This window comes from Raphanus sativus, chromosome 7 (genome assembly GCF_000801105.2).
Source record: "Raphanus sativus cultivar WK10039 chromosome 7, ASM80110v3, whole genome shotgun sequence".
NCBI lineage: Eukaryota > Viridiplantae > Streptophyta > Magnoliopsida > Brassicales > Brassicaceae > Raphanus > Raphanus sativus.
The window spans coordinates 3,146,871-3,170,812 of record NC_079517.1 but is presented as its reverse complement, the minus strand read 5'-3'; the positions used below and the strand labels follow the sequence as shown (position 1 = coordinate 3,170,812).

The following is a 23,942-nucleotide window of genomic DNA, read 5'->3' as shown; positions in this document are numbered from 1 at the left end:
TATAGTGTTTATGCTAATGATCTTTCAATCAAGTCCTAAATGTAACTTTTAATTAGTGATATTTGGAGGATTTTTATCACAATTTATCTTTTGCTGTCTAAAGGATTTGCCTAAAGTTTTCACCTGCCATGCCCAATGGGCTTTTCAAGGCCTGCGTACACACGTTGTTGACCCATTAAAAAAAAGGCATGTAACGATATTTTCATATTAACCTCTTAAACCCTAATTCTCCATTGAAGCGAAGCGAAGCTCTCTGCCGTCAACATTGTAAGTCGTTAGCTTTTGTTCTAATCAAAATCTTTTGCACGGTTTAGGTTAAAGTTCTCGCCTTTGTAGTAATCCTTACCGAAACTTAGGTTTTAATTTAAGCTCTGTGCGAATCTCATATTTGGTTCTTTTGTTGCAGCAGTGAGTCTGTGGAGAACTGAGCGATGACTACGTTATCACAGAACGCTCCGACGAGCAAGGCTAAGAGAGAAGAGACCGAAGATGACGGTAGGGCAAAGAGAAGGAAGATGGAGGAGGAGAAGCAGCGAGAGTCTGAGCAGGTTGAAATGAGAAAGCTTGAGAATTTGTTGTTTGGGTCTCTCTACAACCCTGTTTCGTTTGGTGAGAGAGATGGAGATGTGGAAGGGAGTGATGGGTCTGCTCTGTTCCGTGTAGATCGTTCTGCTGTGAGGCAGAGTGTAGATTCCGAAGATGATGATGATGAGGAAGAAGAAGAAGAGAGAGTTGTTGTTAGGAAGGGAGAAGCTGCTTGGGAGGATGAAGAAGAGAAAGAGATTAATATTAACATTGCTTCGGTTAACCGTCTGAGGAAGCTGAGGAAAGAGGAGGACGAGGGTTTGATCTCTGGTTCTGAGTACATTGCTAGGCTGAGAGCTCATCACGCCAAGCTAAACCCTGGAACAGAATGGGCTAAGACTGATTCTGGAATCACTGATGGAGACTCTTCAGATGAGGGGGAAGGTGGTGGTGATGATGATGATGATATACTCAGGACAAACGAAGATCTTGTGGTGAAGACTGGTGGTTCCAAGCTGTGTTCTGGTCTTCTCGAGTACTCACAGCACGCGGACGCCAATATAGCAGATCCTTCGAACGCTCCGATTAACTCTGTCCAGTTCCATCAAAACGCTCAGCTGCTTCTCACCGCTGGGTTGGACAGAAGGCTGAGGTTTTTCCAGATTGATGGGAAGAGGAACACCAAGATACAGAGCATTTTCCTCGAGGACTGTCCCATTACCAAAGCTGCTTTCTTGCCTAACGGCTCTGAGGTCATCGTCTCCGGGAGGAGGAAGTACTTTTACAGCTTTGATTTGGAGCATGCGAGGTTTGACAAGATTGGTCCCTTGGTTGGTAGAGAGGAGAAAAGCTTGGAGAGTTTTGAGGTCTCTCAAGACTCCAAGACCGTAGCGTTCATCGGCAACGAAGGTTATATCTTGCTTGTGTCCACAAAGACCAAAGAGCTGACGGGAACGTTGAAGATGAACGGTTCAGTGAGGTCGTTAGCGTTCAGTGATGATGGGAAACAGCTGCTGAGCTCAGGAGGGGATGGGCAAGTCTACGTATGGGATCTGAGAACAATGAAGTGCTTATACAAAGGTGTGGATGAAGGCAGCACGTGTGGGACTTCGCTTTGCAGTTCACCGAACGGAGCTTTGTTTGCCTCTGGGACAGACAGAGGGATCGTGAACATTTACAAGAAGGATGAGTTCTTAGGAGGCAAAAGAAAGCCGATAAAGACGGTGGAGAATCTAACTTCCATGATAGACTTCATGAAGTTCAACCATGATGGTCAGATTCTAGCTATAATCTCGAGGATGAATAAAAACAGTGTGAAGCTGGTCCATGTTCCGTCTCTAACCGTCTTCTCAAACTGGCCACCGCCTAAGAAAAATATGGGTAACCCTTGCTGCTTGGACTTCAGTCCCGGAAGTGGCTTCATGGCTATGGGAAACGCTGGAGGAAAAGTTTTGCTTTACAAACTGAATCATTACATGAATGCTTGAAGTTTTGTCTTTTGGCGAGGGCAGTTTTTTGAGATTGTTTGTTGTGTTTTCCTTTTGGTCTCATTACTCTTCAGTTTATCCTTTTTCTACATTTTTACATCAATGGAATATTTTCTTTCATGATAATTAGAACCTGAGTTGGGCAAGTCTTTGCTCACGTTTATGTCAGTATCGACACTGTTTTGATATCTAAAGTAAGTGCAGGAGAAGAAGTAAGAGTGTGTCGATCCTCCTAATTCATGAGTTAAACTTGAGCTTGTCAAACAAATTAGAGTTTTTTACTTGGCAGTATGATGCATCTTGCTCACATAATGTGGGCAGCATCGTAAATATTAGCTAATAATGTGTGGTTTAGACCTTGGAACTACTTCACAATCTTCTTGTTCTATGTTATGTTGTTTGTATGCATGTCACCAAGTTCGTCAAATTTAACCTTTTTTCCAGGCTTTTAGTGAACATATATACAGTTAGAGTCTAAATTATACAAGTTCTTTTTGACAGGCGCAGTTGCTACTTTACCATATATGATATATATGTATAAATATAAAGATGTTAGCAAGAATACATGCAAACTTGTAGTTTATATACATCAAGAAGACAAGAACACTAATTAATACTCTGATGGTAGCTACTAGCTAGCCAGTAAACGCTGGTTGAAACTCGTATCACACAGTTCGTTGTGTCTTCTTTTTCAGAAATGCTCATTCCAAGCATATTGATGACTCCTTTACTTCTATTTTTTAAAAATATATTTCCCACATTGGACCTAGGATAACGATCATACGAAATTCTATCGGGATTATATATTCTAGATTAATAATCATATATATATATATAGCTATTTCGATGCTCTATCTGATTATATTCCAGCCAAAATATTCCAAGTCCTTAATGATCATATTGATAATGATATTATATGTAACTTGTTTATAGAGATCGATTTAATTAGAGAATTTGAGCATAAAGTGGGAATGGAATATCATGGAAAACCACCGGCCATATCCTAAACATTCGACCTCATCTCAGTGTTACGTACACATTGCTCACATAATGCTGGCAGCATCGTAAATATTATCAAAAATATTCGACACTTTATATTGCGAGTTTCTTATATTGTTGGAAAAGGAAACTGATTAACATAATTTTAAAATTTACATATTATTACAAAAGCTAACTACCATGGCTATCACACCAATTACTTTGTTATCATTTGGAATATAGTATAAACAAATAAAAATGTACCAATTACATGAAGAAGTTCATCTTCTATAAATAGTCTGCATGCCTCTTACTCTTACCACATCCCAACCAACTCACACACTCTCCCTCTAACTGAGAAAGACAAAATGCAATACAAAACCATAACTCGGGACTCGCTCTCATATAATAAGGTGAACAACATGGGCGTGTTTCCCTCGGAGACTCTTGTTAGGATAGAGTCCATGGTGGCTGAAAATGCGGTGGTTATATTCAGCCTGAGCACTTGCTCCATGTGCCACGCCGTCAAGCGTCTCTTCCGCGGAATGGGAGTCAGCCCTGCCGTCCATGAGCTCGACCTCCACCCTTATGGCGTCGATATCCACCGAGCCCTCCTTCGCTTCATTGGCTGCTCCAGCCCCGCTTCCCAGGGGCCACTTCCGGTGGTATTCATCGGTGGGAAGATGGTAGGATCATTGGAGAGAGTGATGGCTTCACATATCAACGGCTCACTCGTTCCTCTTCTCAAAGATGCTGGTGCTCTCTGGCTCTGACCCCATGTCCACCTTCTTCTTCTGTGTTTTCTTTTCCTTTTTTCTTGTTTGTTACTTTTTTTTTGGTTTAAAAGAACACAAAAGGTGAGGTTAAATGGTTAATCATAGTGTTGAATTAGAGACTGAGGGAGAAGAGTGTGCGTTTGTTTTAAGCTTAGCTCTTTAATTTCTCTCTTAATCACACTAATTTAAAATATATAATAATCACTGTCTCTGGATAGCGTTCTTATATAGCAATCTCTAGTTTTACACATTTGAATTAGAAAAATATTCATTAGAATAATTCTTATGTATACTTGTAATGTATACATTCACCCCCGGAACTAGGTTATAGCCTATTGGTGTGTAATCATGTGTGCTCAAGTGCACGAATAAATGGAAGAATGGAATCAGGATCAGATGATGAACAGAAAGACGATGACAGGTCAGAACAAATGGTGTGAACAAGAGTTGGCGACACCTCTTTGATCCATTTCATATGTTTGATTCCAATCTCAACCTCTTTCGCATCAGCCACGCATTTCAACAACACTACATGTGCACCTGTGTGTTCCAAATGTTCTCGCTCGCGCAGCAGCTGAGACGCCTCACCAAAATGGCCTACACGCATAATACACGAAACGAATCAGTCACAAACTTGATTTGCAAGGCAACCAAAAATAACCTAGAAGACACATTTATATTTGTTCTCTCACCGTTGCTGCATAGGTTTAAAACAAACGTGATCAATACCCTTCTCGCAACTGTTTTATCCCTCTCCATACACTTTCCGAAGACTTCCAAAGCATCCTCAAGTTTGGTATCCTTGCATAGGCTTTCAATGAGAGACGTATAGATTGTTTCATCTGGTTCTATCCCTTTCTCAAGCATCTTCTGAAACAGCCTCAAAGACTCCTCTACCTCTCCTTCCTCTGACAGTTTCTTGATAAGTACATTATACGTCGTCAGATTCATTCTGCATCCCTCTACGAACATCTCATCCCACAGTTTCTTTGCCGGACGGATCATCTCCGCTTTGCAACAAGCTTCGATGAGAGCGTTATAGAGTGAAACGTCTGGATCAAACCCTTTCTTCTTCATTTCGTGCAGAGCACTGTAACCTTCTCTAACTCTCCCCGCCTTGCACAAGAACGATATCATCAGACTGTAACTCTCAGGCTCTGAAAAATACCCTCTGCTTGACAAAACCTCATAAGCCTTTATCAGAAGGTCGCTCTTGTCCTGCCTGCAAAGATTTTTACTCAACTTGCCAAGAGTCCGAATCGCAGGCAGTTTCCCTGTGTTTATCACCATGAAGTTCAAGAATCCAACAGCAGAATCTGGATCAACCGCAGAGACTGATCCGATCAACGCGTCTAGGATATCATTATCAATGGGGAAGTTTCCACTCACAATCACCTCAGCCACTTCCTTAGCCTCAGTCAAACGTTTAGCAGAGATCAAATCCAAGATAAATTCCCTGTAATCACTACTCCTAGGTGCTACTCCAAGCTTTCTCTTCTTCTTTAAAACAACCTGTCTCTCGTACAGATTACCAGTTACTACAAACGCTTCAGCTATGATTCTATAAGCCATAAAATCCGGTTTGCAATCAATGTTTCTCAGCTCTTCCAAAATGTAGAAAGCATCCATTTCTCTCGAGCATTTACAAAGACCTTGGAGGATCAACAGCGCAATAATGGATCCATTGATGTTAAAGTTACTCTTTTTAACCTCACCCACTAACCTCAAGAGCTCATTCGTATCAGAGCTCTTGCAGAAGCTTCCTATATACACACCGAAGCCAAGTGTATTCAGAGACAAACCTCTCTGACGCATTTTAACGAACAGTTTCTGTGCATAATCACAATACCCATCAGAAGTTAACGCAGCTAAGAGACGATTGCACACATCGGGATGAATCTCCCTACCCGACGAAAGAGCTTCTTCCAAAACCCAGAACGCGCTCTGAGCTTTCCGACCCAGCAGAAGCGCGTCGACGAGGGAGCGATAGACGGTGGAATCGAGGAGGATCTTCTGGGTTTTGACCTGTTTGAAGAGAGCGTCCATGGCGGAGAACTGTCGAGAAAGCGAGAGAGTTTTGAAGATGGAGTGGTAAGAGATGGAGTCGTGGGAGTAACCGGGTTGCTGGGCGGCCCAGTTGAAGAACCCGAGAGCGAGGGAATGGTGGTTGAGGAGGAACGGGTCGATGACTCGAGCTACAAGCGAAGGGCTTATTGAGTGACGAAAGCCGAGACTGTGGAGACTCTGTTCCATAGATGGGCTCCATGTCCGAGCTGACCGAGAGGTTGCGGAGACCTTGAGGAGCTCACGGCCGATCCTGACCGCAAGCTCCGCCGTAGGTCTCATGATAGATGACGTCACCATTTCCGGTCGCTGACAAGTTGGAGAGGAGAAGAAGAATCAGATATTACGTAGTTGAGCCAGCCCATTAGTGAGAAGTTAAACTCTTAGTGGCCCATGTTTTGCCCATATAAGATAAAAAAATCACCAAGAAATGTTGATAAATGTAGTAATTGCAGGAAATGTTTTAGTTTGATTCGGTAGAAATGGCGAACTTGAGTGACCCGGTTGAACCGGATTAATAAGCACAATCCTTAGGAGTCATTATCAAAATCAAATCATTTGTGATAGCTTGGGGTAGGAGCGAGGGGGGACTCATGACCCACTGTAGATGAAGACAGTAGAGAAATATAATATAAAAGCGATTTTAATTTTTTTCATATCTTTTCCAGATCTTTTAACTTTATGAAATAGTATAGACCATCAACTACATGGGAACAAAAGCGATTATTATCTTTTCATATCTTTTGTAGATCTTTTCACTTTAGAAAATAGTATAGACCATCAACTACGTGGGAACAAATGATAGCGAAACTGTTGGAAATTATTACCAAAAGAAGATATGATAGGAACAAGAAGGGAAACTGACAAAGAATTGTCTCGACTTATCTAGTCACCACGTGAATTTTGACACAAGTCCATCACATTCTCTAACTCTAAGAAAGAGAAAAGAAAGATAATGGAGTGGGAGCAGTGTGTGACTCGAGATTGCAAAACTTAGCATTTGTAAGTTTGTTTAAATCTGGAACAAATGTGTACTACTTCCCTCTTGGTCCCATACCCAATCACTAGCTACTTCTGTTTGTTCTTTCTTTCACCCCCAGATGCTCCCTTCCTCTTTTAATCGTACTTATTTGCTTTCCCATTTGCATTTTGTTCCCTCATCTTTGTCTATTCGTCTTTGTTCCTGCTAATCTAATCAAATCAATTCTAATCTAATCTAATCTACATTGACTGTGCGTTTCACGGTTCAATTTCGAGCAAGTTCCTACTTGATCTACCAAAACAATGTGCTTCTACAGCTAAGGAAACGGGTATATGATATTTAATAAAGGAGAACAATCACACTACATTACCAGTTTTGATATTACAACGCAAACAAAACATTTGCAGCAGAAATACAGTACCTGATGTCGTTGGACGGCTTCAATTGTCTGAATCAACTTAGTACGAAAACGTATTAGTTGTTGTTCTGTCACGGAGCTTCCATATGCTTCCTTAAAAAAGCAATCTTTCTTTTACTTTTATGCACAACAAGTAGTCATCTATATGCCTTTTCTTCTTGTCAGAGACGGCCAAGTCAACAAAAGCAGAAGGAAACAGTACTTTTTTTCATTGGTAACTATTTCAACACGATGCAGTTTCAATCACTCTTAAGTGAACAAGCAGCCAGCGTTGATTGTTCTTTCAAATAAAAACTAAATAAATCTCTGGAAAGCAACACAGTGTACAACAAAATTTACTGCTCTTCTATAACTAACATAGAAGAGTTTGTACCATCCAGTCACGTTGGCTATGTATCTAAATTACAAACAGAATGCATACACCCTTCTAGAGTATACATGAGATAGTTGGATAATTTTATCAAAATTTGCAGCAAAGAATTTCTAAAAATCAAGAGACTACACAACACACGCAACTGAAATATCCATTGTGTATATCTTATTAACAAAACGACTTGTCAATATAATATCAATGGCTCATGAACGCCACAAAAATTCACAGCGTTTATGTATAGAAACTCAATTCAAGATCAAATTGTAATACCTAGAGATGATAGATGATTGTCATGACGGATAGCAACTCCAATAAATTTCTGTGCCATGTAACCACAGCAGTAGCCTCACGTCTGTAATGGGCCTCCAACCTATTCTTGATGTGATCTTGAAAGAGAACGGCCAACCAAAATTTTGTAGCTTTCTTGGTGTTGGTTTCCGCTGTCATCAACCTAAAAGTCTTGAGGTACTGTTAGCAACTAACTCACTGATATATCATGGGCTTTGGAATCACGGTTCTCTATAAAAGTCACTTTCTTCTCTAGTATCGTGTGGTAAACGAAAATGAAGGTACGTTCTATATCTACAAAACTATCAACTAACTTGTAGTTGTAGCCAAAACTTACCCATGCTTATTTTTCTGACAGTTTTGGGGCTGGATACATCATAAGTCACGGGAGAATAGCAAAGAGCTATTGAAAGATGCTACAACTGGTAATTAAACCGTACTTCTCTCAAATACTTATTTTCCTCTCAAGATGTGTGAGCAAGACTAGGAAGCGTGTTGAATTCTAGGAGAATAGCAATAGGACTTAGCAAGCATTTTAGGGCCTAGTCATTTATTGTCTCACTATAACATCCATTTGTACAAAACTAAACAACTGACCTAATAGAAGAGTAGGGTCATGTGCTCGTGTGTAAAGCATTATGATGGGAGTCAGAGTTGAAAGAAAAACTCACCTACTCGATTTGCCTGACACTTGGCCATTCGTGAATGAGAGCAGCTAAACCAGATCTCTTGCTAGCGTTGCATGTATCTGTCTACTGAAACAAGTCAACATTTTCCCTATTTCTAGCACAAGTCAACATCTTTTTTCCCTCAGTAGCTGTCATCACTTTTCTGGAAGAAAATTAACAACTCTTCTCTTCACATGTATCACATTTAAATCCTTTTCAGGTAACAGTCATTTCCCCTTTTCAGCTCATCCGTCCCTTGATAGCCAAGATGTTTACGGTGGAGCAAGTGCTGGCCCCAGATACAGTACTGGAATCAGCAAACAGTTTAATCTGTTCCAGGAAAGCTCCTTCGCAGGACCCAATGAAAATACAGAAACCAAGGAAGCCAGAAACAGTGATTTTTTTCATGGCTTTCTTGCCATTGGAACCCTTGGTGGAGAAACATTTCTGGACGAACCAGCAACACCGACATTTGGCATGTTATCTGGGGACCCAGCAACAGATAATGCAGAAGTAACAGAGGATTATCTGAAGCTCATTAGCAATGGATTGGAGAAGTTCCTTGAGGCTGAAGCTAAAGAAGGACACGACCAACCATCAGGAAGGAACAGCGACGCTAATACTATTGCATCCACCATTGCGGCCGCTGAGGGAGTAGATGCTGACGAAGATAATCAGCCACTGAAGTTCCCGCTCCAAGAGTATTTCTTCAGTTCTCAAATCGAATTATCAGAAACAAAGGTTGCAGGGAAGAAGGAACGAGCATCACTTGGAGAACTGTTTCAGGCAACAGAAATGCACGATAAGCATTCAGAAAACAAGTACGAGGAGAAAAAGAAGCAACCCAGTTCAACTCACAAGTCTGCAAAGAATCTTGTGAAGAAGGTGCTGAAAAAGCTTCACCTATCCTCCAGGAGCCCTGACGGTGGTAAAACAGAAGTACATTCCACAAAGAAGAAGTTCCAAAAGGTGTGATTTTTCTCTGTTCTGTTTTCCAGAGCCTATTATCTAAAATGCCTGTGTGATAACATGCAACATCTTGAAATATATACCAAACTTCAGATGATTAATACAAAGCTTGCTTCTAACAAACATGAATTTATTGCGAGTGCAGATTATACAAGTTTTCCATAGAAAAGTACATCCAGAAGACTCCATAATGGAAAGCAAAATATACAGCGGCATGACAGAACCAAAAAACAGCAAAGCAAATTCTACTGGATTAATGTCCAAAAAGGTGAGCCCTTGTAACAAGACAAGTAAAAGATGGATCCAGTATGAGCTAAGAAATTCCCACTCAGCTGGAAACGGAGAACACTGGATCAAAACAGACGAAGACTGTAAGTGCACCATCATACCCAACGAATTGATATATTTACATAAGCCCATTGATTTCAAAGAAAGAATGTGATTCTGGATTTTCAAAAAGTATGTAGGTCTTTACTCTAAAGACAATTTTTTTGATACATTGGCGTTTAGGCATGCACTATTTCCTGCTTGTGATCGAACCCGATAATAACCAAAAATTGCTTTGCAGACTTGGTGTTGGAGCTGTAAAAAAGGGATGAGAAGAAAAACGCAAATTAAAAAGTGCAAGTGTATTATGTTATTTCATGCATGTGTGAATCGTGTGGTGTGATTATGTAAAATGTGTTCAAGACTTGGTGGGAATGTTCGTTACGCCCTTCTACGTAACAATAAGTATTTACCGTGTTTAAAAATTGCAGCAAGATATTTCATATCCATTCCATAGTTTGGCAAACTAAAATGGCGAGAAAACATTCTTATCAACGTTGACTATAATCCAGTGATACGTTTTGATCTCATAAGAGAGACACTATATCTCTCTCAACTCATAACCGCAACATGTCATTATCTATTATGCCTGGGTAAAAGCGTATATCACTTTTTTGCAAGAATACCAGAAGAATCAAAAGTATCCGAGCCGAACCTGGTATGGACCTTCGGCAGTAATAAATATCGAACTAAACTGGTGGACGCTCTGCAACAAGAACACCACCTGATTCCATTCTCCATGACTGGTCGACCAAGGTTGCTAACTCTCTGGTGAAAAGCAGGGAAAATATTGGACTCATGCTTTTATAAGAGCTCAAACTGTTTTACGTTAAAACGGTCCATAACTAATATTTGAAAGAAAAGAAAAAAAAATCTGCGAGAGGACTGTATACAATAGCTCAAACAAGGTACATGTGTAGAGAAGGCGCGATGTAAAAATATAAGAGAAAGGGTGCAGAATCATAAACACCGAAGCGAAGAGAAAGAAAAACTGAGCTTACCTTAAGTCATGACTTACAACAAGTAAAGTCAGTTCCTTCTTTAGGTGCTTCAAGAGCTTTGCAACATCTGCGCGTGCTTTCCAATCTAATTACACAGAAAAATCAAATGATGACATAGTAGGAGAAAACTTTCGTGGTTTTCATGCAAACGGAAAGAAAATGAAGATCATATGCAGAGAGAACACCAAAAAGGAAAAAGAAAGAAATATTCTGCAAAGAACGACGAGCAAAAAAAAAACACGGGAGAGAAGAAGCAGGATCAATCATACCAAGACCAGCGAGGGGCTCATCCAGAATCAATAAATCAGGAGTTTGCACCTACAAAAAAGCATGACTGCTTAGAACATGTCAATTAATATGTAAAATAACCTTTGGTCTCACCAGTTGAATAGCTAGTGCAAGCCGACGCTTATAGCCTCCACTAAGTAACTGGGGGTCTTTATCAAGTGGGATGCTGTCTAACCCAACCTAAAAAAAATCAAGAAGAAAGCAGCTATAAGAGAGTACCACTGGACACAATATGACCACTGGAGCAAACCAGGAGGAGTGGGATACCGAATTAAATGCTCTCTGGAGGTTCGAAGTCAGATGCTCCTTTAACTGCAAACTACCCTTTTGCCTTGGCCAACCAAAAGTAATCTCGTCGAGCACATTATCTGCAACAAAGAATCTAGCCACAACAACAACAACAACAAAAATCAACACATCAGTATCTTCTTGTCACTGATAAGATCAAACAAAAAGGTGATATAAAAGACTACTTACCTCTCTGGAAACTGGAAAACAATGCCCACCTTCTCAGTGGGTAACAACTCAGGATCCGCCTTTAGCTGCCCATCATCCCCATATCTTTGGATACAAATGGAACCTGACGTAGGTTTGTTCAGCCCAGCAAGAAGCTGCAGAAGACAACTAATGTCAAGAAGAGCGCTGCAAAGCTGTGTATGATCGTGGAAACAAAGAGACCTGCAAAAGCGTAGTTTTGCCGCTCCCACTCTTGCCAAAAATCAATCCAAAGCTGCAGAAAGAATAGAAAAAAAAAACGCAAAAACTCTTCATTAGCGCATGTTTATGAAACGGAATCGAAAGAAATTTAAAAAAAAAAAAGGCTCAACAGATAATGGAAAAGAAGAACCTCTTCTCACGGAGAGAAAGATTAACACCATTCAAAATATTCAACTCTGTTCCAGGAGGACGGTAGCATATATCCCTAACCTTCAAAACTCAATTCATCACAAAAGTAAAATAGCTGGAATCAACAACGACATCCTCTGAATACATTACTTGACAATGAGTAAAAGAATTGGAAAACCTTTTACCTCGATGCATGAATAATCGCAAGAGATGATAGCCCTAGGCTTCGTCGTCCTCCGAAATCTCAACCTGTCACCGAACCAAAAACACGCACAGTGAGTGAGAGAAATCAAAGTAGATTTTGTGGAGGTCAGGAGGAATTGGCTTACGCTTGCTTCCAACCAATTACGGACGCTGGTGGTTCACCGATGCGGAAGATGGGCGCGGAGCTAGAAACCGTCGAAAGTAGCATGGTTTCCACTGTTTAAGCTCCGCAGCGATCGGAAAATATTGGCGGAAAAAATCTCAGTCCCCGGTGTGTGTTTTGTTACCTTTTCACCCTCGTATGCGATTGGAGGAATAGAGGCTTGGGCTTTTAAGGCAGATTTTGTTTTCTTTTAATAATCTGCATTGTTGGGCCTTCACAACAAAACGCCCATTATCTTGCCGGCCTTTTTTGTTAGAAGACGATTATCATTGCGAACAAGCTAAGGAAATTGAGATAAGCAGTTACTGCTGCAAGAAAATACATGTTCGATAAAATTCAGATACATTCTAAAGAATAAATCAACATGAACAGAGCATCGATGGCTGAAGAAAATACATCTTCAATAAAACGAATGCATCCTAAGACCTGAATTGTTTTACAATAGTATACATTATAACTATAAAAAAAATGCATATAAAAATAAATGATAACAAATGGAACCATACCTTATTCAATATCAATGATTTTTTTGTGTTTTTTCTGCCAATAAACTTAAAATTACACTTATTATTTTAGTAATTTATTAAAATCATAATATTATGAGAAAATATATATTTAATATATATGTACAAATATTGTTATGTTTTTTCATCTTATATGCGTATTGTTTTGTATTGATATTTGTATATAAACTGACTCCGATAAAATTTACTTTTGGATCCGTCACTGCATGAGCGACGGATATACTTTTGCAGGTTATGAACTCATGATCAAACAAACTATCGTAAGCCAGTGGTTCATTATCTCAACTTGCTTCTTCTTTTGTCTCCTAAAAAATTATATGAGATCCAACCGCGAGCTGATATTGTTCAAGATCGAGAGATGCGGAGAGAATCTTGGTTACTAACGAGTGTTAATACAAGGATTAGTAATCAAAGATGAACTCTACTACTAGATTGAACAGATTCGTAAAGAAAATTGATTGGTGACTGAGTTATCATTGATTAAGTTTGACTTAAAGGGATAACTCAAAAAATGTTACCAATCATGCATTAGTTTTGGAGTTTTGAGTTACTAGTTGATTTCTAATGTGTTGTAATTGAGTTACACTTTTGAGTTAATCCTTTTGTAAAATTGATAAATCAAATGTTAACTCAACATCAAGAAAAAAGCCATGTGTTAAGATTTGAGTTATGATTTTTTTTGGTTTTCAACTGAAACCCCACGTCATATGCACTATAATTAACAAAAAAAAAATTAATTCATTTAATAGTTGTCCACATCTATTTGTGTAAATGTTTAGATATTTTTTCTAAATTTTAATTGTTAATTTTATTTGATGAATATTTTTATAACGTAAATTTTTTTATATGGATGCCTTTAATTATATATAATACATAAATTTAAATACCTTAGTTAAATATAAATTAATATACATTTGTTTACTTAGTTTTTATCAAATTTATAATAAAAAACTATTATTATTATTTTATTATTTCTAGAAATTATACATAAAATCATTAATCAACTATTTTAAAATAATTTTTCATATTTTAGTGAAAAGTCATTATATAAATTATATATAAATCAAAGTTTTGATTTAATTTATTTTAATGTAATATATTAAAAAGAATATACACTTTATCAAATTTATACTAATATTATTGTTGATATCCTTAATATTATTGTTAATATCTTTAATATTTCTAGAAAATATATACTGCAATTTATAAATCAAAAATGTTACCAGTTAGTTATTTGAGAACATACGATTACTCATATTTTTACATCAAACTTACTACATCAATCTACAGTTTTTACCACATAATTTTTACTGCAAACAATATCAAATGATAACTTTTTTGCTAATTCAACGTTAATACTACGTGTCACCAATGGGAGCAGCCATTACGAGTGTTTTGTCACCTTTTTTACCCTCGTAACCGATGGGGAATAGAGGCTTGGATTTTTTCAGTCAAAAAAATTCTTTTAACAGTCTGCATTGTATGGGATTCTAAACAAAAAGCCCGTTATCCTGCCATCTTTTTCTTAAAAGGTCGTCAAAGTAGTGAAAACTATAGCTATTGTTAGCTTTGTTTCAACAGTATTATAAAGAGAGTCGTTAAAGATAATGCAATTACAGCTGCAAAATGAGTATATGTTCAATCAAAACTTCAGATACACATATAAAGAACAAACCCTTACGGAAAACGATGTCAGTGCAAAAGACGAGAGGTACAATATTATTGTGTTTTTTTCACTTCCAAGGGGTGCTCAAACACGTTAAGAGGTGAGAGATGGAGGAGACAGAAAACCAAAACACACTCCTCTTTATGCACAGACCAAAGTCATAAATCCAACAAAAACCCTTCGTGTAATGTTTACAGAAAACGCACACAAATACACTAATTCTTGTCTTTTGGAATGTCCTTCTCCGGAACCTTGGTTTCAATTTCCTTTGGTTTTGTCGTCTGCGCTGCCCTGAAAAAAACCCCACACACAATCAAAAACTCATCCATCAGTCACACACACACACACACACACGCTTTGCTTTTGTGTTGCTATCACTAATACAAAGCATTGAAATGATCAATCACACTCCTCTCTTACGCACACATTAAACCAATGCCATTCATCAAAGTCATTGTCATAGTCAATCTCAATCATCTTTCAAGTCAAACCAGTTCTCAGAAGATACATACAACTGACTATCACCAAAGAAACTACAGTTCCGTTTTTTTTGTATTATCTGACTGAGAAAAAAAACTTGGATACAAATTCAATCATAGATTTGCTTCAAAATCTAGCAGCTGCCAGTGATCACCAAACATATAGCCTTAAATCATATTTTATAGCCCGCTCAGAAAGAAAAAAATTCTACAAAATCGGAATCATGATCTAGAGAAAGAGGGCTGACTTGGAGGCGGCGGAAGATTCTTCTTCGAGCCAGTTGCGGATTTGCTTAACGTTGCGCCTCAATACGGTCGCAGATTGCTTGACGTCGCCCTTCAATAGCATCACCACGGCGCCTACTCCGGCCACCGTCAGTATGAAATTCGTCAGACCCATTACTTCCGAAGATCGCAGATCAGTGGACGCTAGGGATTTAGAGAGGAAGGGTTTATGTTATTTTTTTTACTCGGAGAAGCAGCAGCCAATTTCATCGTGATTCACTCTCTTTCTCTGGGCCGTCGTTTTAAAATTATGTGGACCCTTTCAGATTATTAATCCCCAGCCCATTTAAAAGCTTTAGTAATGAAATGGGTTCAAAAATAACAGAACAACTTGATAATGATCTACATCTACTACATGTGACGTGACGATAGCTTGTTCCGATTGAGTGCAAGTTTGTGGCGAGAGGTACTTATCAATTTTACTTATATATTGCTTCTCCATGAAGATATATCACATATTCAAATGTTGTTTTCAATTTTTCATAATTAACACTTTTTCATCAAGTAGTAAAGTCAATACCATATATCTAATATTTTGATAATTAGCCTTGAAGAATGGAATATCCGTAGTCATATATATATTTAGATTCTAATTTAATTATGAAAATGAATAGCCAGTCTCGTCCATGCATGCAATGATGATTCATATATAAGAAAATGAAATCATATGACTATAGAAGGTACTAATAAAACAACAAAGAATAGAACGTTCAATGGGAACTAGAAATCAAAGCTTATGAAAAATTGTAACAAAAAGAATAGGATTTAAAATTAAGGCCATGCAGCTAGCATTGAGGGACACTGCAATGTTAAATTGATTAGGAAGCGTATATTTGGATATGAAGAGCGCTAAGGGAGACTGTGATGCATGCAAAAGAAGATGAGAGTGTGGATAACAATAGCTGCACCGCTTGTCTGGAATCCGCCAAACTCAACCGCTTTGGTCTTCCCCGGAAACTAAAACAGTACTCCGGGCGTCAGTATGATGAACAGAACCACCGACATTAACACTGGTCCCCAGTTCAACGCCATCGTCTCGATATCTTGAAACAATCCGGGTGATGCTTATGCTAGTTTTACGAGTTTATTGCAGAAGCTATAGGCTATAGCCAGTGAAAGTATGTTATTTTATAGAATGCTTGGGTGAAGATTGAGATCGTGATGACTCTTTGGCTTGAACGAACGATATTAGATGTTTGCAAGGTGAAGAAAATAACTGTTATCTGCAGCTACCCTATCGTATATTATAATGTTGTCACATTATGTATTGATTGTTGGGTATGCTAAGGATCTGATTCGATCTCGTGGGCATGTAGGATCTCTTGCTCTTCTTGCCTGCTTTGTTAAAAGAGACACTTGACCTCTTCCTCTTTTTTTTGTAAGAGACATTTGCCCTTTGAGCCTTGTGTTTCTGTCTTTATCAATGAATTCATAGTAAGTAAATGTCTATAATGTCTAGAAGATTAGTTTCTATAAAATAGGGGTTACTCCTGGTTCATTTTGGACACAACATCAAATGGATAAGTTGTTCGAATGTTTAGGAGAGGACATTATATGCCAACAAAACAAAGATGATAAAATCAATTCTTGTCCGTATAAATTGATAACTTATCCGTATCCGAGTCAAGCAGCTCATATATATTTATTTTATTAAGCAAATTAAACGAATGTGTTTTTTTTTATTTGTTGAGACGAATATTCAATAGCATGTTGGACTAATATAAACATTCACGTATATATTTCAATTATAATTATACACGTGAAAACGACTCTTCACCCAATTGTTGATTTGCAAATACGATTCTTGACAAGAAAAAGTACAAGTGTATGACCAAGTAAACCAATCATATTCTTTACTTGTTATAAGAAAGAAAACATCTCGTGCTCTGTTGCAATTTGCAAATAAGACATTGGACATGCATGCAAGTTGCGTTCATATAAAAAAAAAAAAGTTGCGTTCATATAGACTAAAGCTACTGGAAATATAAGACATGGAAGTTGTGTATTGTATAGAGTATGGACACTATATATACTGATCTTTTTCCACAGCATCTTTTACCTCGTTAAAAGGTGATGGATTGACCTAGCCGTCAAGGTGAGCGACTACCACCACACTAATGGCTCCCGTCGGTTACAACAGTACAAAATGAAACAACAAAGAGCATTTTCATAGCATGGAAATATATGGTCTTTGATTAGATAATGACATCACACCATATCATTCATTTATATATTCTTCTGATTGAAATCTATCTTATTAAAACAGAAGTACACATATAGATTATCACTTAGTTTTCAATGTTATTTACAATTGCATGCCACTGAGAATTAAATTAAATTTTCTATTTTAATGCTTGTCTTTGTCAGTTATATTAATGTGTTTCATTTTCTTTCCTATTTTAATGCTTGTCTTTTTCAATTAAATTAATGTGTTTTTTTCTTTCCTATTTTAATGTTTGTCTTTTTAGTTAGATTAATATACTTTTTTTATTTTTCAACAATTAATGAAATTTGTAAGTTGTCTTTTTGTCCACTTAGTTGTCTAAACTATTTGAAAATATAAAAAATAGTCAAAAGTAAACATATAAAGTAGATAAACAATAATCAAACACCAAAAATATTTAAAATATATATTTATTCTCCATCCAAATATTGAAGTTCAACCTGTTTTTTAATTTTTAATTTAGGTATTTTGGCTTACATTACTCAAATTTATATGTTTTGAGAAATTTAAAGTATATATAAATTTTGAAAATTTTAAAATAATTCAAACGGGTTATCCGTATCAGAACTGAACCCGCAAATACCCGAATCAAACCGAAACCAAAATTTGTAAATATTTGAATGTTGCTGAAATCTTTAAACTCGGGAAACTCAAACCCAAATTCTAGATTTTAACCGAATCAGTGTGTATTCAAATACACATCTATAACTTAGTCAATATAAAACGATCAAGTATTACAAATACATCATTTAATATAAATAAATAAAAATTAAAATAAAAAATTAATATCCGTGCGGTCGCACGAATCAATATCTAATTTTTATATTGAAACTGTGTATTCTTTCATAAATATAGCAGATATTTACAGCTCGTTGATAGGAGGAGTACAGTACTTTCAGTCTTTCTCACATTTATATCGTTTTTTCCTATTACGTTCTCTGATCCCGGCAGAAAAAAGAAATAATTGCCATAAAGATCCAACTCAACAAATTAGTACTGACAATGACGTTAATGCAAATTACTTTTCAAGCATTCACTAATGCTAGCTTTCATCATTTCACAGTTACTGTATACAAGAATCGTTAATTACTTAATTATACCATTTTTTTTTTAATGTCCAGCAAAGACCACTGAGACTTAAATAATAATCTAATCACCATTTATTAAAAGGATTGTAACTGCAAGATGGCAGACACGCACTTGGGATTGAAGAGTTTTAACGTGACCAAATCACACGACAAATCTACATGGACTCTTCATAAATATCATCGAGCCTTTTGTTCTTCAATTTGTACACGTCTTCTTCCTAATTAGTAGATCTATATACTTATAAGTTTTAATCATATTATTTGCTACTAATCAACAAACTTAATCACTCTTTTACAGGCGTGCTCTATCTACAATCTTTACAATCTCCGTCTTATTACGGTGTATGTTTCGATGTCTGGTTGTCTTTTTATAATTTAAAACTATAAAGCGATAAAACCGTATCTAAAAGACAGAACAATCAGACACCCCAAAAAAACAAAAACAAAAACAAAAAACTTCTTTTCTGGTTCTAAGACGGACAATATTTTCACCGATCTGTCCTTTTGATCTCTGATTCTTCTTCAATGGCGTCGACAACGCGAGAAAAGCTCGTATCTTTCATTAACAACAGATGGCTCGTCTTCGTTGCCGCCATGTGGATACAGTCATGCGCCGGCGTCGGTTACTTGTTCGGAAGCCTTTCTCCGGTCATCAAAAGCTCCCTGAACTACAACCAGAAGGAGCTCGCTAGACTCGGTGTCGCTAAGGATCTCGGCGACAGTGTTGGCTTCCTCGCCGGGTACCTCTCGGAGATGTTGCCTCTCTGGGCCGCTCTTCTCGTCGGCGCTGTTCAGAACCTCGTCGGTTACGGATGGGTTTGGCTTATCGTCACTGGACGAGCTCCGATTCTTCCTCTATGGGCTGTGAGTTTCATCTGAGATTTGTTCTGTTTCACTTTGCATCTTGCTCTCTGTTCATGTTTTTTTTTAATTTGAGTACTGAATAAAGTTGGAGACTTTCTATCGATTCAATTCAACTACTGTGTCATAGAATCTCGGAAAGTATATGCTTTTTTAGGTTACTCATAAGTCACTGTCAAAACCCATGAAAGTTTCCCTCTTTCTCTTTTTTCTCATCTCTTTTTGGAATTGGCTCTGTTTCTGTGAAAGCTATTAACTTTTCCTAATGATGAATGTAGAATTGCTAAGAGGATTAGTATATTCCTTTAAAATTGTTTGGTTACTCATAAGTCACTGTCAAATCCATGAAAGTTTCACTCTTTTTTTCTTTTCTCATCTCTTGTTCTGCTTTCGTTGGAATTGCTCTGTTTTTGGGAAAGCTATTAACTTTTCCTAGTGATGAATGTAGAAGATTGGCTGGTTTACTGGGAGAAGTGCTTAGAGGATTAGTATATGCTCTTAAATTTGTTTGGTTACTCATAAGTCACTGTCAAATCTCAAATCCATGAAACTTTAACTCTTTTTTTTTTCTTTTCTCATCTTTTGTTCTGCTTTCTTTGGAATTGCTCTGTTTCTGCGAAAAGCTAATGACTTTTTCTATGATGAATGTAGTAGATTTGGCTGGTTTACTTGGAGAAGTGTTAATAGGATCTCTGACACAACCTCTTCTCGTATGTTTTCAGATGTGCATTCTCATATTCGTTGGGAACAATGGAGAAACCTACTTCAACACGGCGTCACTAGTCTCTGGTGTTCAAAACTTCCCAAAGAGCCGAGGTCCAGTGGTGGGTATCCTCAAAGGATTCGCTGGGCTAGGAGGTGCAATGCTCTCTCAGATATATACAATGCTCAACTCTCCTGACCCTGCAACTCTCATTTTCATGGTCGCCGTTGCCCCCGCGGTTGTTACCGTTTCCCTAATGTTCTTCATCAGACCCGTCGGTGGTCACAGGCAGATTCGTCCCACCGATGGAGCTAGCTTTACTTTCATCTACGGCGTCTGCCTTCTCCTCGCTGCTTACCTCATGGCCGTTATGCTTATCGAAGATCTCGCCGTCGTTAGCCACAAGGTTATCACCGCGTTCACCATTGTCTTGTTTTTCATTCTTCTCGCACCGGTCTTGGTCCCTATCACGACGAGTTTCTTCAGCGATTCGAACGGTCCTGCTGATACAGTGGAGGAACCACTTGTGCCTAAACGGGAAGAAGACCAAGATCCTGGACTCAGGACACCTGACTTAATCCTGAGCGAAGTGGAAGATGAGAAACCGAGAGATGTGGATCTGCTTCCTGCGTCAGAGAGGCATAAGAGAATCGCTCATCTGCAAGCGCAGCTGATGCAGGCGGCTGCGGAGGGAGCGGTCCGGGTTAAGGGACGTAGAGGGCCACACAGAGGTGAAGATTTCACGCTAACGCAGGCGCTGGTGAAGGCAGACTTCTGGCTGATATTCGTCTCGCTTCTGCTCGGTGGTGGCTCCGGTTTGACTGTGATAGACAATCTTGGTCAGATGAGTCAGTCTCTTGGTTATGACAACACTCACGTCTTTGTGTCTATGATTAGCATTTGGAACTTCCTTGGACGTATCTCCGGCGGTTATTTCTCTGAGCTCGTTGTCAGGTTTGTTGTCAAAAAAAAAAATTTAGAAAAATAGATATATAAATTATGGTTTAAAGCTTTAAATTTTTAAATATGCTACTAAATTTAAACCTTACTTTTTTTTAAATGTTATATATATAAATAGAATTGTTAAATTTTAAAACTATCTCAGTTAAATATACTGTTGTTAATATTATTTATTTTGGACATGGGCTAAAAATATAAAGCTTTAAATTTTTTAATATGTTACTAAATTTAAAGCTTAATTTTTTTAAAAAAAAATGTTATATATATATATATATATAAATAGAATTATTAAATTTTAATACTATCTCAGTTAAATATACAGTACTGTTGTTAATATTATTTATTTTGGACATGGGCTAAAAAGTAAAAAATAATTGGAGACATCTCTGTTTATTGTGCTCTGTTTCTGAATTTTGATTTTCAAATGATGTGAAGGGACTATGCGTACCCAAGGCCAGTAGCCATGGCCGTGGCTCAGATAGTAATGGCAGTGGGACACGTTTGTTTTGCCTTCGGATGGCCTGGAGCTATGTACATCGGCACTCTCTTGATTGGACTCGGGTACGGTGCTCACTGGGCCATTGTCCCAGCCACAGCCTCTGAGCTCTTTGGTCTGAAAAAGTTTGGAGCTTTGTACAATTTCTTGACGCTGGCCCTACCCGTCGGGTCCTTCGTCTTCTCGGGTGTGATCGCTAGCAGCATATACGACATGGAAGCTGAGAGACAAGCACACGGTTCTGTTTTTAATCCGGATGATGTTCTTAAATGCGAAGGTTCGATATGTTACTTCTTGACGTCGCTTATAATGTGTGGCTTCTGTATCGTCGCTTGTACCTTGAGTATGATCCTCGTGCGTCGTACCAAGTCTGTCTACACTCAGCTCTATGGCAAGTCCCGCACCTAATCTTGTTCCTTTTGGCTTCTCTTTATTCATTGGTTTTGTATCCATTTTTTGTTGTTTATTTTCAGTTTTGTTTGTTGGTTTGTACGTTTCTTTGGATTCATATCCACGGCAACATCTACGATTTGTAGATTTTACATAAAAATATATTTAGAATAAATGTTCCATTGTTGGATTATGATAATTTAATATATAATTTATTCAAAAAAAAGATAATTTAATATATAAAAGTTAATTAAAAGCAGAGCAATCTCTACGAATCTCTCCTTTGTTACCAACTTTAACTCCAACGCGGCCTAGTTTCCTCATAGCTGAGGTGAAAGCGGTTTTGAACTCATCAGCATTGTTTGCAAACCTGACAACCGTTGCCTGAGACCTGAAGTCGTTAAACAGAACTTGATCCGAGGTGAATAGTCCCTTCCTAGCCACGAGGTTCTGGAAGTAGACGTTGTCGAAGACACGCGGGGTGTTTGCGTCGAGGTCTGCGACGATGTTGGGATCCGACCCGACTCGAGGGCAGGTATCCATCAGCAGTCGCGCGTAGGCTGGGTCTAACGTGGGGTCTACGGGCATGAGGGATGAGAAGTTGTAGAGACGGTGAGCAAAACGGTCGCAGTGAGAGAATCCTATCGTGTGTGCGCCTGAGAGAGCGATCATGTCGGTCATTGAAAGACCGTTACTAGCGAATAGTTTGACCAGACCGGTCACGTCTAGATCTGGCCCTGGTAACTTCCCGTCTACACGAGAGGCCTTTGACACGAGTCCGTCTCGTCTCCCTAGCTCCACTTTAAACCTTGGACCTCCAGCCTAACGATATATATCACATAGTTTGTGATTATTTTACTTGTCAGTGAATTAAAAAAAAAAACAAGAGTCAATGATGAGCGTTGACTTACGAGGACGACCACGTCCCTGGCTGCAAGAGCCAGAATGTCAGCACATGACACAAGGCCAGGACATTGAGCTTCCACAGCGAGTTTGGCCTTAGCCACGGTGTCGAATCCGTCTCCTGCGAGAGATATATTGTCGTGAGCATCCTTCTCCGCGTCTCCTTTGTCAGATGCTATTAACACAGAAGCATCACATCCCTATACAGTCACCAGACACATAATAAGAATAACTATACCAAAAAAAAAAACACACAAAAGCAAAGTTTTAATATCACAACAACAAGACTACTACATACACCGACGAAACAGTCGTGAAAGAACATCCGTAACGTTCCTGGAGCCGTGATGGGGGTTTGTTGGTACTTCGTGGTAACCGCCTGTCTAACGATGAGCTCCACGTTAGGGCATCTGGAGGCGTAGAAATTCTCTGATAGTTGAGATTTTGAATTGGTGGTCTCCATGCAAAAGAACAACATCCCCAACAACAAGAGCCACATCTTCGTGTGTTTTCTTGAATCACTACCAGTATGCATCCTCTCTGTGAAGGAACACAACACTCTGTTTAGTCGATCCTATGATATGCCACCAGATATTTGTATATAGCTGCTTTTGTAGAATAAAAATGGTTTTGTGTGTGTTAAAGACAAAAAGTCACATTCAGAGAGAGATGCCAGGAATTTTACAACTGGAGTCTTCTCAGCTTTTACTTAAGCGAGGTCATTTCTTGAGTTAGAGGGGGTCTTTTTTTTTAATTGAGAGTGACCTTTAAACAAACATCTGCATGGAAATTTTAGAATTATATATTTTCGATTAAAAGCAAATTATCGCTAACTAATATTATTGTCGTTAAACACAAAAGGATAGACAAATCCAAAAGATGAGTTTGAAAAGTAATCTTGTTCCATTCTAATATGATAATGACTTTTGACTGATCCTTTAGTTCAGCGTTTACACCTGTTCTGATTTAGTTCATCAGCTTTAGCTCAAAGGTTCTTATACTGAAG

At 38.3% G+C, this 23,942-nt stretch overlaps 9 protein-coding genes across 13 annotated transcripts; 4 read left to right on the top strand and 5 right to left on the bottom strand.

Annotated features, from left to right (window-relative positions):
- Positions 1–198: 198 nt before the first annotated feature.
- Positions 199–2,138, top strand: LOC108818277 (U3 small nucleolar RNA-associated protein 18 homolog). Of its 2 annotated transcripts, none has more exons than XM_018591190.2 (2): positions 199–267; positions 407–2,138. In XM_018591190.2, exon 2 carries the CDS (start codon positions 432–434, stop codon positions 2,010–2,012), a length of 1,581 nt encoding a protein of 526 aa, XP_018446692.1. In that variant the 5' UTR covers positions 199–267; positions 407–431; the 3' UTR covers positions 2,013–2,138. The 2 variants fall into 2 exon arrangements, with proteins under 2 accessions (XP_018446692.1, XP_018446693.1); XM_018591191.2 differs by having other exon boundaries at positions 215–267; positions 410–2,138.
- A 1,111-nt stretch (positions 2,139–3,249) lies between these two features.
- On the top strand, positions 3,250–3,826 carry LOC108817767 (glutaredoxin-C8-like). The gene has a single exon (XM_018590555.2). It carries the CDS (start codon positions 3,359–3,361, stop codon positions 3,761–3,763), a length of 405 nt encoding a protein of 134 aa, XP_018446057.1. The 5' UTR covers positions 3,250–3,358; the 3' UTR covers positions 3,764–3,826.
- Positions 3,827–3,961: 135 nt separating this feature from the next.
- Positions 3,962–7,568, bottom strand: LOC108817763 (pentatricopeptide repeat-containing protein At5g14080). 2 transcript variants are annotated; one of them, XM_018590551.2, is made up of 3 exons: positions 7,234–7,568; positions 4,459–6,139; positions 3,962–4,363 (listed from the first exon to the last, which is right to left on the bottom strand). In XM_018590551.2, the coding sequence occupies exons 2-3, from the start codon at positions 6,128–6,130 to the stop codon at positions 4,113–4,115; spliced, it is 1,923 nt and encodes a 640-aa protein (XP_018446053.1). In that variant the 5' UTR covers positions 6,131–6,139; positions 7,234–7,568; the 3' UTR covers positions 3,962–4,112. The 2 variants fall into 2 exon arrangements, with proteins under 2 accessions (XP_018446053.1, XP_018446052.1); XM_018590550.2 differs by lacking the exon at positions 7,234–7,568 and having other exon boundaries at positions 4,459–6,312.
- Positions 7,569–7,803: 235 nt separating this feature from the next.
- On the top strand, positions 7,804–10,302 carry LOC108817765 (protein LAZY 1). The gene is made up of 5 exons (XM_018590552.2): positions 7,804–8,172; positions 8,250–8,316; positions 8,780–9,528; positions 9,674–9,899; positions 10,097–10,302. The coding sequence occupies exons 1-5, from the start codon at positions 8,167–8,169 to the stop codon at positions 10,114–10,116; spliced, it is 1,068 nt and encodes a 355-aa protein (XP_018446054.1). The 5' UTR covers positions 7,804–8,166; the 3' UTR covers positions 10,117–10,302.
- LOC108817766 (ABC transporter I family member 11, chloroplastic) lies at positions 9,607–12,496 on the bottom strand. 3 transcript variants are annotated; one of them, XR_001944037.2, is made up of 12 exons: positions 12,320–12,496; positions 12,176–12,239; positions 11,992–12,071; positions 11,823–11,874; positions 11,622–11,755; positions 11,412–11,526; positions 11,238–11,324; positions 11,126–11,174; positions 10,857–10,941; positions 10,511–10,623; positions 10,004–10,110; positions 9,607–9,876 (listed from the first exon to the last, which is right to left on the bottom strand). XR_001944037.2 is itself a non-coding variant. In XM_018590553.2 (11 exons), exons 1-10 carry the CDS (start codon positions 12,400–12,402, stop codon positions 10,545–10,547), a joined length of 828 nt encoding a protein of 275 aa, XP_018446055.2. In that variant the 5' UTR covers positions 12,403–12,496; the 3' UTR covers positions 9,896–10,110; positions 10,511–10,544. The 3 variants fall into 3 exon arrangements, 1 of the variants encoding a protein (XP_018446055.2); XR_008936534.1 differs by having other exon boundaries at positions 10,027–10,110; XM_018590553.2 differs by lacking the exon at positions 9,607–9,876 and having other exon boundaries at positions 9,896–10,110.
- Positions 12,497–14,590: 2,094 nt separating this feature from the next.
- On the bottom strand, positions 14,591–15,499 carry LOC108815906 (uncharacterized). The gene is made up of 2 exons (XM_018588435.2): positions 15,275–15,499; positions 14,591–14,838 (listed from the first exon to the last, which is right to left on the bottom strand). The coding sequence occupies exons 1-2, from the start codon at positions 15,424–15,426 to the stop codon at positions 14,763–14,765; spliced, it is 228 nt and encodes a 75-aa protein (XP_018443937.1). The 5' UTR covers positions 15,427–15,499; the 3' UTR covers positions 14,591–14,762.
- Positions 15,500–16,005: 506 nt separating this feature from the next.
- LOC108816928 (uncharacterized) lies at positions 16,006–16,554 on the bottom strand. The gene is given in 2 exon segments (XM_056990697.1): positions 16,006–16,186; positions 16,188–16,554. Coding segments are annotated over 2 exon segments (213 nt in total). The 5' UTR covers positions 16,344–16,554; the 3' UTR covers positions 16,006–16,129.
- A 2,395-nt stretch (positions 16,555–18,949) lies between these two features.
- On the top strand, positions 18,950–22,226 carry LOC108817107 (protein NUCLEAR FUSION DEFECTIVE 4). The gene is made up of 3 exons (XM_018589712.2): positions 18,950–19,487; positions 20,207–21,141; positions 21,583–22,226. The coding sequence occupies exons 1-3, from the start codon at positions 19,149–19,151 to the stop codon at positions 22,049–22,051; spliced, it is 1,743 nt and encodes a 580-aa protein (XP_018445214.1). The 5' UTR covers positions 18,950–19,148; the 3' UTR covers positions 22,052–22,226.
- LOC108817108 (peroxidase 55) lies at positions 22,130–23,642 on the bottom strand. The gene is made up of 3 exons (XM_018589713.2): positions 23,235–23,642; positions 22,945–23,136; positions 22,130–22,855 (listed from the first exon to the last, which is right to left on the bottom strand). The coding sequence occupies exons 1-3, from the start codon at positions 23,469–23,471 to the stop codon at positions 22,280–22,282; spliced, it is 1,005 nt and encodes a 334-aa protein (XP_018445215.1). The 5' UTR covers positions 23,472–23,642; the 3' UTR covers positions 22,130–22,279.
- Between the last annotated feature and the right edge of the window lie 300 nt (positions 23,643–23,942).